General features: G+C 47.6%; 1 protein-coding gene across 2 annotated transcripts in view; it reads right to left on the bottom strand.

Moving 5' to 3' along the window:
* The window catches only part of phex (phosphate regulating endopeptidase homolog, X-linked), a 167,684-nt gene extending 155,838 nt beyond the window's left edge, over positions 1 to 11,846 (bottom strand). For both annotated transcript variants that reach the window (XM_041211476.1, XM_041211477.1), the window contains exons 1-2: positions 11,604 to 11,846; positions 2,801 to 2,866 (exon numbers count right to left, since the gene is read on the bottom strand). In XM_041211476.1, the coding sequence (XP_041067410.1) occupies positions 2,801 to 2,866; positions 11,604 to 11,727 (190 nt within the window). In that variant the 5' untranslated portion in view covers positions 11,728 to 11,846. The remainder of the gene's footprint in view (positions 1 to 2,800; positions 2,867 to 11,603) is intronic.
* Between the last annotated feature and the right edge of the window lie 355 nt (positions 11,847 to 12,201).

Here is a 12,201-nt window from a genome sequence, read left to right as displayed (position 1 = left end):
CGCCTCACTCTGCCCTCTCTCATTCTCACCATTCCCCTGTTCCATGCCCACCCTCATTTCACCCTCCAGGAGGCAGTCATCGACTCCACAGACCCCTCCCTTTCACGTTCACCTTGAGATCTCCCCCTCCTACTCCTTCCCCAACCTGAACACCTTCCTTCACCTTCTTCCCCTCCAAACTCCTTCATCTCCCTAGAAGTCCTTCATCCCCCTGAACTCCTCCCCTTACACCTTCCTCCCCCTTGCACCTAACTCCTCAGTTGCTGCATTCTCATTACACCCTCATCCCCCATACACCCTCCCAACCATAGCCCCCCGACACCATCGCTCCCCTTCCAAACCTCACCACCCAACATCATCGTTCCCCCCTCACAATCTCAATGCCCTTCCCCCCCAGTACACCTTCTTCTCCCACTCACAGCTGGACCTTCCTCTCCACCCCCTTGACGATCATCTGTGGCAGCCCACGAGCAAGACAGTGAAGTTCCAAAGCAGACCCTCAACGGTGACCTTCCACCTCCTGTCAGCTGCTTCGCAGTGGAGCCAGCCCAGCATGCGATGCTGGTGTTCCTCCAGTGTGCCATTACTGTCGGGCTCCAGCATCTCCTGCCCCTCGGATGTCCACCATGTGAGCGAGGCCCTGGCAGTAAGTCACATCACACTGGTCAAGACGTGTTCTGCACTGGCGTGTTTTCCCAACAACGTGGGCAGTAAATTTGATGTGGGGGCTGATTCCGATGAGCAGGTCTTATAACTAGATGCAGGTGCATTAAAATGAAGTTCCCAACGTGTGGTAGTGGGAAACGCGGCCCGCCATTGATGGGAGGAGTGGACGATTGCAAACTGGTTTCACAAGGGGAGTAGTCCAGGTGAAAAAAGATGGGAAGGCGGGGGTCACCTCGTTTGGAGGGGGGACATTGGGGTACCCCACCAAGATGTCACCACCCACCACCACATCCACCTCCCTCTCCCCGATCCCTGGGCTCCCGGATTCCCCCCCCTGCCCTAAAGTCTTGGGACTGACCTGTCTCGGGCAGCCAATGCTCTCCTTTGTGCTCCTTCCTGCAGTCCTGGAGCTGCCCACTTCGAGCTCGGGCACTGCTAGCACTGCTAAAGCAGTCAGACAATCTGGTGGGCCAGCAGCTCTCAAAGATGGGACTTCCTCCCCCTGAATGGTGGGAGTCCCGCTCACCTACCTCAGTCCACCCCCAGCATTCCACAGCTGTAGGGCGGCTTCTTTCCATCACACTGGCTGCTGGCCAACTTTCCTTCTGCGGACAAGTAATCCACCCCCCTTCCTCTCTTTTTTCTCTCTCTCTCTCTCCCCTTTTCTCTTTTGCCCTCTCTCTCTCCATCTCCCTCTCCCTCTCTCCCTGTCTCTCGCTCTCTCTCCCTGTCTCTCTCTCTCTTTCTCCTTGTCTCTCTCTCTGTCTCTGTCTCTTTTCCCCATCTCTCTCTCCCCATCTCTTTCTCTCTGTCTCTGCCTCTTTCTCTCTCTCTCTTTCTCCTCGCCCTCTTTCTCCTCTCTCTCTCCCTCTCCCTCTCCCTGTCTCTTGCTCTCTCTGTCTCTCTCTTTCTCCTTGTCTCTCTCTCTGTGTCTCGGTATCTTTCTCTCTCTGTCTCTGCCTCTTTCTCTCTCCCTCTCTCTTGCTCTGTCTCTCTGTTTCTCTCTCTCTGTCTGTCTCTGCCTCTTTCTCTCTCCCTCTCTCTTTCTCTGTCTCTCTGTTTCTCTCTCTCTGTCTGTCTCTGCCTCTTTCTCTCTCTCTCTCTTTCTCTCTCTGGCCAGGATTTTCCAGTCCCGCCAATGAATTCCCGCTGAAAATCAATGGATCTTTTGCTGATCCGCTGAATTTTCCACCCAGCCCATATCGGGCCCTGCCACAGGCAGGACTAGAAAATCCCAGCCTCTGTGAGGGAAGAAGTGAGTCTACAAGACATTTGAGTTTGTAAGAGTTCAAGGGGCAAAGCTATTTTCCCCAGTTGGGGGAAAGCTGTGGGGTGTCCTCAGGGTGAGGAAAGTTCATCGGTAGCTTTTCTCAGGTAATCTTAATCTGTTAAGTGAGTCTAGCCTGGGGAAAGAGGCAGAGGGATGAACTTTGTTCATTTTGGAGATACTGCCTTTCGGATTAGACACTGGACCAGAACTTCCATGGAGAGCCAATCACAGTCGGATTATGTCAGTGGGTAAGATGGTGGAGGGTAGGATGGGGGATATGATGGGGGGTGTGGGGGTTTGGGTGGTCTGCAGGGGTGGGAATAGGGTGGTCAGTCAGGAGATGGTCAAGTGGTCATTGGGGGATTCGGTGGTTAGTCAGGGGTCAAGAGGTTAGTCGGGGGACGGGATGGTAGTGGGGGGTTGAAGGGGGTCAGAACTATCTGATGTTTGTGATTAAAATCGGAGTATCGGATGGTTTCTGATGCAGGGAAATTGCCCGTCAGAGGGTTAAACTTTCTGGGCAATTCTCTTGCAGTCCTTGCATGGGTACTTCCAGGGTGGGAGGTCCCAGCACATCTCCTGGGATATCTCCTGGGTACGACACCTCCCCCCACCCCCTCCCCCAAGGGTTCGGAAGTTTTGGGCCATCAAGTTGAGTTCTGTCTCACCATCAATGTCACGGCTGCCCTCTGAAGCAGCCTAGCAAAGCACTTTGCTGTGTGAAAACACCAGCAGTGGGTTAAGAAGATGCCACCACCAGATACTAGGGATGGGCAATAAATAGCAACCTTGCCGCTGACAGTCAGATCCTGAGCATGAATTAAAAATGATAATTCGACTGAAGAGATAGGAGTTTTAACTTACCGGCCTCAGTGCACTCCGGTGTGAAACAACGCTCCTCAGAGTGGAGACTGATCCCTTGCTTCCCAACTGTAAACAAGATGAGTCACAGAAAATCAGGGCAAGCAAACAAAGTGCAGTCACTTGTGTTCATTTCTGTAAACTATTAGCAGTGGCCTTTTTGCCAGTGCAGAGTTGAAAATCCATCACAGTTTAACCCTGTTCCTGCTCCACGATATGATTGGGGTCTTAAACAGAAAGTGAATGAATGGTTGGTGATGGACCAACTGGGAACCCTCAGGCAGTATCTGCAGAGAGAGGAGGGTCAGCTTTCAACATGTCCTTGGTACAAGGGAGGGGCGGTAAATAACATACCTGCAAGGGGCTGATGGGGAAATTAGAGGTATGGCCATTTAAACATGGCCAATCATGGAGACAATAATACTAGCAGCTTCTCCAAGGGCTACTAACTCTCTTGATATATACTTCAGCCTTTGCAAAGGATAGCTGGTTCAGAGAAGGGTATCCAGGGTAATGAAGGTGGCAGCGGCCCAGAGATGGAAATAGGGATCACTCCAAAGCAACCTCCTCCACGACTGGCTGACAGGAAGCAGAGACAGTTTGTACCATTGGCTGTGCTGGTTATATGGTATGCTAGCTACTGGTAGGGTTGCCAACTGTGATTATAAGAGTTCCTGGAGGTTTTGTCACATGACTTTCCCCCACACTCCAGCCATTCGTCAGCCATCTTTGTGACACACCGCCTTCCTACGCCAATTGGAAAGCAAAAAGACTCGTTACCCGATTGGATGATGCTTGACTGTCGGCCAAATGGGTTTTTTCACCCCATTTTCAATATTTTTATATCTGGTAAAGAGAAATGCTCAAAGAAGATGACAAAAAAAGGATTTTTTTAAATGTCTGGATGGTTTTTCTCCAGGGTTGCACATAGCAGTTGTCCTGGAGATTGATGATCTTCAATCCCTGGGGACTCCAGGCCAAACCTGGAGGGTTGGCCACCCTAGCCATAGGCATCCTTACAGCAGATGGCACAGCCCTGAATCCACTCTCTGCCGCCTCAGGGAAGCTGGCGGGTAAGATCAGCCCAAGGTCAGCCATGGTGGTATTGGATGGCAGAGCAGGCTCGATGAGCTGTGCAGTCTGCTCCTGCTCCTATTTCTTATGTGCTTACATTCATAGAACCAGCTCCTCTGTCCATGTCTCTAGTCAGGTGGCAGCAGGAGGGTCTGTCTGCTCGTGATACAGCCTGACCTGCTTTGGTGCTGTTACATCTCTTCTATCTCCTCCGAGAAAAATGGACTGAAATGGGGATCTTCCATTGGGAAATTCAATATTCCTGCCATACGTAAAAAAGGCAGTGGCAGAACACCTGTCGCAGAATCACCTGTCACCTTCTCAATGTCACCCATCTGGGCAACAAATCCAGGAGATGCCACAAATACTCAACAAGTCAGGCTGTGTCTTTGGAAAGGGAAACAGGGTTCATGATGGTGACCTTTCATCACCTGTCCCTGCCTCAGCTCATCTGCTGCTGAAACCCTCATCCTTGCCTTTGTTATCTCTGCGTTAACAGAATCCAAGCCTGTTGGTGAAGTTAAAACCAAGACACAGGGAGCATTCTTTATTGAGAATGTTTACTGACTTTGTTCAGTCTCAGAGCTCTCCCCTCTCACACCCAGTGCTCCAGCTGTTCCTTATTTATATATTTTTTTAATATATAATGTTCCTCCCTAGGGAGGGGAGTGGGGGAGAGAGGTAGAAATAACCTCCCCCCTTTTTGACATGACAGAAAATCGAATTTACCCACAAGTCCGCTGCCTAGCTTGCGCTAAGTTCCGCTCACCCATCATCCCTCTGTTCACTCAATAACAATGCCCCACCCCCTCCCAGCCCTACTGGTCCAGCAATGCCTCAAGCTTAAAATTCTCAGCCTCAGCTTCAAATCCCTCCATGTCCTCATCACTCCTCATCTCTGTAATCTCCTCCAGTCCTACAATCCCCGCCAGATGTCTGAGGTCCTCCAATTCTGGCCTCCCTGGTTTCCAATTCTCCATCTTTGGTAGCTAGGCCTTCAGCTGCTGAGGCCCTAAGTTCTGGAATTCCCTCCCTAAACAGCTGTGCCTCTCTCACATTGAAACCTAGCTGATGGACTAAGCTCTTGAGGCCTCATCTGCCCTCTCAGGTAGATTTAAAAGATCCCATGGAACTATTTAAAAGAAAAGCAAGGGGAGGATCCCAGCCAGTATTTATCTTGGTTAACATCTCATCCAAAAGACTGCACCTCCGACAGTGCTGCACTCCCACAGTGCTGCACTTGGAGTGTCAGCCTAGATTTTTGGGCTCATGTCTTGGAGTGGGACATAAACCTGGAACATTGTGACTCAAGAGATGAGAGTGCGACCAACTGAGCCTCAGCTAACACTGAGGCACCTGAGATCATGTGGGGCAGGGAATGAAGAGAAATTTGATGCAGCCAATCCCTGCACTTTTTCATTCGGTTACGCCCACTTTATGCTAATTTTATTGGGTTTGTTGGTTCCATCACACGGCAAACCGAATAATCCTTAAAACACTACAATCTTAGTTCTTCTGCTTGCTCTCAATAAGCCAGGGCCCCCAGGGTATTCTCTGCTGTGGAGCTGGAGCTGACCACTGTTACTCTAGCTTTAGTGTGACACCATGTGCGACAGACAGCTTGAAAATGTCCTGTTGCCAGAGACTGACATGCACAAGATCAGAGGGGACAAATCTGACATGGAACTGATCCAGTCCTGCACAGTTGCTCCCAATTTGGCTTCAGTTTGATTTGACTTCCCCTCTAACAGTAACAAGGACAGAATGCAGCAAAATGAAAATATTATACCAGGAACACACATTTAATTTGGGATGTACAATCAAGGAACACACCCAGTGCCAACTGAAGTATTAATAAAATAATTTTACTCTGGAAAACATGTCACTCAATGTCCGATGTTGTTCAGCTGGTTGCATTTGAATCTAAAGGCCATGAGTTCAAGTCCCACTTCAGAGATTTAGGCACACAACTGCAGTACTGAGAGCGCATTGCATTGACCTTTGGATGAGACATTATCCATCTCACAGATGGATGTAAAAATTCTTGCAACATCCGAAGAAGACTGGGAAGGTTTTCCCCCAATGTCCTGGTCAACAAAATCACTCAAGCAGATTCTCTGGGCATTATCACATTGCTGTTTGTGGGAGCTTGCTGTGCGCAGGTAGCTGTCTCATTTCATTCCATTGCAACAGTAATTACACTTCCAAACGCACTTGCTTGTGAAGAAGATCCTGAGGTGAAAGACAATGTATTTTTGTTTTCCTTTATTCTTCATGGGAAGAGGGCATTTGGCGCCCATCCTTAATTGCCCTTGAGCTGAACATTTCAGAGGGCAGTTAAGAGTCAACTACATTTTTGTGGACCTGGAGTTACATGTAGGCCAGACCAGTAAGGGTGACAGATTTCCTTCCCTAAATAAGTGAACCAGGTGGGTTTTTAGTGATAATAATCATTAAATATAAATTCCACCAGCTGCCATGGAGGGATTTGAACCCATGTCCCCAGAGCATTAGTCTCAGCCTCCGGATCATTAGTCCAGTGACATTACCACTGCACCATCATCTACAAAATAAGCTTGGCCTAAATAGCCAAGTGGTTATGGTACTGGGTTTGTAACCCCCAGATCAAGAGTTCAAATCTCACAATGGTAAACTATGAAACAATGTAACTTCATCTGAAACAGATGGAAACAGGTTTACTCAAAAGAGTATCATCTACAAAATAGGTGTTCCTTTTCTTATTACACCCTGTTGATCGATATTTCAGCTGTACAAACAGCTACTCAGTCAGCAGAGGCAGATCTGGAACCTTGATGCAGAGATTAGCTTACTGGGGAATTTTGCCAAGTGCAGTCTGGTGTCAATCACATTTGGATCAGGCATGTGTCAAACATTTTAAATTACCGCCCCCAGCGATTGTTAAATACCAAAATATTGCCTGAAGTAACTGAGTTTTCAGTTCAATCAACATTGGAGAATGGAAGTTACTAAATAACAGAATCGTACGGCACAGAAGGAGGCCATTCGGCCCATCATGTCTGGGCCAGCTCTTTGAAAGAATTATCCAATTTGCCCAGCCCCCAGCTCTTCCCCTAGACTTCTGGAAAGGTTTCCTTTTTAAGTATATAAAGCAGAAGCTAGAGTTGTCATGCAGAAAGAGACTCAAAGAGGAGTAATCACTGGGGTAAGGAATACCACAAATAACAGCAGCCAAGTTTCAAATAGCATCCAGCAGCAGCAGTTTGAGACACCACATACACTAGCCTTGAGAAAGAGGAGCAATGCTTGTCAACTAGTGTATGCTACTGTGCTGACTTTCCAAGCAACTGATAGGGTAACTCACTAAAGTTGTGTGTTTATTTCAGTGTGAAGTAATACCAACCATTTATTTAAAAAAAAGACTTGTATTTATATCGCACTTTTCACGGATGTTTAAAAGCGCATTACAATCAATGAAGTAATTTTGAAATACAATTACTGTTGTAATGTAGAGAATGTGGCAGCCCATTTGCACACAGCAAGCTCCCACAAACAGCAATGTGATAATAGCCAGATAATCTGTTTTATTGATGCGTAGAGGAATAAATATTGGCTAGGACACCAGGGAGAACTCCCCTTATCTTCTTCAAAATAGTGCCATGGGATCTTTTACATCCACCTGAGCAGGCAGTTGGGGCCTCAGTTTAACATTTAGTCCAAGAAGCAGCACCTCTGACAGTGCAGCACTGCAAATGGCAACTTTGATTTTTGCGTTCAAGCCATGGAGCGGGAATTGAACTTCCAACCTTGTGACTCAGAGTGCCCCCAACTGAGTCACAGCTGACACTTAACACAATATGCATCACCCTTAGTGGCTGCTGCATTTATACACCCATAGATATTCCAGCACAGAAGGGCATCAGGTCAGCCCATTGTCTACTGGTGTTGGACATCAGCTATTTACACGGTCTAATTTCCCATATCCATCTAGATTTCAAATATTCATCCAATTTAATTCTAAGCGATGTTGATAGTTTGTCTCATTAATAGTGTGAATCTCAAAAGTATTATATATTCGCCAGTTTGTTATATATTTTATATATCTCGGAGCTATGCAGAGATGACACTAATTTCTAAGTCTGCAACAGGTTTATTCACAAGAATTTTAAAATATCTCTGCCTTCGCAAAATGTCTGCACCCATGCTTACAGCTCAGTTTCTGTGCCATCTGTTTATGTCTGACTCAATAGTTCAGCCAGTTAAGCACAGTGAGCATAGATCAGTTAATAGACTCTCATAATCAAACAGAAAAGAATTAAACCATTGAGCACGACAAGGGATACCATTCCCATGATCACAGGGACACAAAGGTATTGCCAATGATCTGTGATACTTGATCTCTGTTCCATTGGCACTGCACACAAAATTCCTGCGGGTCTGTGCCACTGGAGGGGCAGGCAGGGGATGTTTGGGGGAGAGGGGCAGGCACAGGAGGCTGGGGGAATGGGTGGGCAGGGGAGGTTGGGGGGAGGGGCAGGCAAGGGAGGTTGAGTGCGCAGGGTGTGGTGACAGGAAAATTTGTTATTCTCAACATGTTCACAAACTTACCCAAGTTTCAGGTCAACATGGAGAAAGAAATCTGCATTCGACAACAGCCTGCATTGTACAGGTGCAATCCTGCAGTCACCAGTATCACAGTGACCAGGTGTCAGATCCAGAACCTAGCCCACTGATAGTGCCATCTCCCTGGACAACATAGAGTGGAGTGGGCAGGGAGGGGCAAGGAGTGACGAGGGTAAAGGTGATATTGGGCAGGTCAGGACAGGGACACAGAGTGGCAAAGGCAAGAGGGAGAGTGGGGAAAGGAAGGATGAGAATAGGCAGGGCAGGGCAGGAACAAGAAGTGGTGAAGGGAAGGGTGAGATTGTGCAGGGACACAGAGCGACTGTCCAGATGTGTAATGTGAGGAGCCACAAAGAGCTGATGACAGTCTAGCTGAGAGAAGCAACTGATGGAACCTTGTAGTGTAAACACTAGGCTAAATTTTGCTGGTAAAGCAACCATGTGTTAATGTCACTCTCTGCTATTAATGCATAAAGGCCAGTAAATTCAGGCGATGGAGAGATATTCCAGGAGCTGTGAATCTCTAAAACACTTTGCTCAATTTACTCCCGTTCACTATTTGCTTCAGACAAATGACATTTCATCCTTGACTGCCCAGTAGTTGTAAGAATTGCTTGATTTGCACATTAATTGCCCATTAAATTCGCCACAGGAAGTTGGGGCTCCTAGTTAACAGGTAGGTCCCCTTTTAGCCACGTGAGAATTATTGCTAATTAACCAGGATGAGTTCCTTCAAGTTAGAACAAATCTCCCTGATGGTGCAGGACCCTCACCTCAATATTGAATCTACCAAATCTATTCACGTGGGCACCAAATGAAAAAGATCCTGACAAGTTTGGATGGGGTGGGGTTGGGGGTGGGGGGGTGTGTGGGGTGAGGGGTAGCGTGGGGTGGGGCAATGTTGGTGGGTGGTGTGGGGGTGAGGTTGGCATGAGGGTGGGGGTGGGGGTGGGGGTGGGGTGGAGGTGAGGTTGGGGGTGGTGAGGGTGGGGGTGAGGGTGTGGGGTTGGGGTGGGGGTGTGGTGAGTGTGGGGTGGTGTGGTGTGAGGGCGGGGGTGAGGGTGGGGGTGGGGATGGGGGTGGCTGTGGGTGGTGGTGGGGGTGGAGGTGGGGTGGGGGTGGCTGTGGGGTGGGGGTGGTGTGGTGTAGGGTGGGGGTGGGGGTGGGTGTGGGGGTGGAGGTGTGGTGTGGGGTTGGGGTGGGGGTGGTGTAGTGTGTGGTGGGGTGGAAGTGGTGTGGGGGTTGGGGTGAGGGTGCAGGGACCATGTTAATTACAATGCTATTTTACTACTGTTCTCTATCGCTCCATTTATCAAACCCAAAATGCTGTGTTTAGCAGGCAGATCACAGTCCCATGAATGTGTGCTGTATGTATTGAGGACTGTAAATATTGCCTTGAATATAGAGCTTTGGCTCAGCAACAGCATGTTCACCTCCAAGTCAGAAGGCCACAACCCAAAGTGCAGGCAAAGTCATTCTGGAGAAAATGCAATAGCCAATTTGTGCACAGAAAGATTCCACAACAGTAAAGAAGTAGATAACCAGATAATCCGATTTCTCGTGATGCTGGGTTGAGGGATAAATATCGGCCAGGACACTGGGGATAACCCTCCTGCTCTTCTTTGAAATAGTAGTATGGGAACTTTTATATCCACCCAATAGTCAGTTTTAAAAATGCACTAAAAGGCAGAACCTCCAACAGTACAGCACTCCCTCAGTACTGCAATTGGAGGGTCAGCCTAAATTATAAGGTCAAACCTCTGGAGTGGGATTCAAATCCATGACCTTCTGACTCAGATGCTGGAGTGCTACCAACTGAGTTGAGCTTAATAAGAGGGCAGTTTATATGTCATTTCACAGCTTAAGCTGCTTAATGCACTTTCTTAGCCAATGGAAGCATCGTAAGGAGGATAGCGATAGACTTCAAGAGGACACAGACAGTTGGTGGAATGGGTGGACTTGTGGCCGATGAAATTTAATGCAGAGAAATGTGAAATGATTCATTTTGGTAGGAAGAGTGAGGAGAAACAATATGAAATGAAATAATCTCTCCTGAGCTCCCACCTGTCCCTGACCTTCTATTTTGCTTCACCTGCTCTAGCCCCTCTTAAACAGTGTAAAATCCATCACATTTCTACTTCTCCTTAGCTCTGAAGACTTAAAATGTTAACTCTGTCACTCTCTCCACAGATGCTGCCAGACCTGCTGAGTCTTTCCAGCATCTGCCATATTTTGCTTTAATAAAATAAAGGGTTAAACTCTAAAGGGGGTGCACAAGCAGAAGGACCTGGGTGTATAAATGCATAAGTCACTGAAGGTGGCAAGATAGATTAAAAAGAGATAAGGGATCCTGGGTTTTATCAATAGGGGCATAGAGTACAAAAACAATAAAGTTGTGATAAACACATACAAAACACTGGCTCACTCTCAACTGCAGTGTTGTGTCTAGTTCTGGGCACTGCACTTTAAGAAGGATATGAAGGCTTTAGAGAAAATGCGGAAAAGATTCACGAGAATGGTTCTGGGAATCTGGAACTTCAGCTACGTAGATAGATAGGAGAAGCTGGGTTTGTTCGTATCAGAGATGAGAAGGTTGAGAGGAGATTTGATATCATGAGGGGTCTGGGCAGAGTAGATAGAGAGGAACTGTTCCCATTGGCAGAAGGTTGAGAATCAGAGGGCACAGATTTAAGGTGATTGGCAAAAGAAGCAATAGCGACACAAAGAAAAGTTTTTTTTTTAACATAATGTGGTTAGGATCTAGAATTCACTACCTGAGCACCTGGTAGGGGAAGATTCAATCATCCTTTCAAAAGAGAATTGGAATATTATCTGAGTGGGAAAAAAATTGCAGGGCTACGAGAAAGATGGAGAAGTGAATTGCTCCTGCAGAGAGCTGGCAAAGCGACAATGGGATGAATGGCCTCCTGCAGTCCTGTACCCAATTGATGATTACACCACAGCCTGAGTTACCCATTTGTATTTCCTCCCCCCCCCCGGTGCAGCTCTAACCCAGACACCCGAACATAATCAGAGGCATTCTAATCCAGCTGTGAAACATTAGAAAGTTGAAGCAGTTACGAGCCGGAGAACTCAAACATGCACCGTCAGCCTGTTGAATACCACTTACCGAGTGCCAGTAAAATGCTGAGAACCACAGTTGCAGCCACAAACATGAAGAGGGCTACTTTCAGCAGTCTGCTCTGCCACCTCCCTGTCACAGGTTTTGCACTCTCCAACACCTCCATTTGCATGGTGTCCACAATTTACTTGACCCCGACTGCCACTCCCTCTCTCCCTGAAAAGACTCCAAGCCTGACCTCCAAAGCTCAAACAAAATCTTCTGCTTTAGGATAAGAGTAGTGCACACAGACTGTCCTCTCTCTCTCTCTCTCTCTCTCTCTCAGAGAAAGAACAGTGTCTGCTCTTCCTCCCCTGAATGCCACTTGGGAGATTGTCGATCCTGTTTACGCACAGCCACCAACTTGGCTGCTGAGAAAGACAGCAGAGAGATTTATTAAACTGGACTACATCTATCTGCCCCAGTCAGGCAGAGCAGCAAATCCTAGCCCAGCTTGCAAGTATCAAACAGTGAGACACCAGCGAGATGCCATATAAATATCAGTGCCACAGCTGCACTCCAACTTTCTACATACACTTGTTGGCAAATTGGGCAATTTGTAATGTTAATACTAAATGTTACACCAGTGCAGAATTGCACCCCTTAC

Source organism: Carcharodon carcharias, chromosome 18 (genome assembly GCF_017639515.1).
Source record: "Carcharodon carcharias isolate sCarCar2 chromosome 18, sCarCar2.pri, whole genome shotgun sequence".
Classification (NCBI taxonomy): Eukaryota; Metazoa; Chordata; class Chondrichthyes; order Lamniformes; family Lamnidae; genus Carcharodon; species Carcharodon carcharias.
Note: the sequence above shows the minus strand (reverse complement) of the source record. Positions and strands in the feature narration are given on the sequence as shown.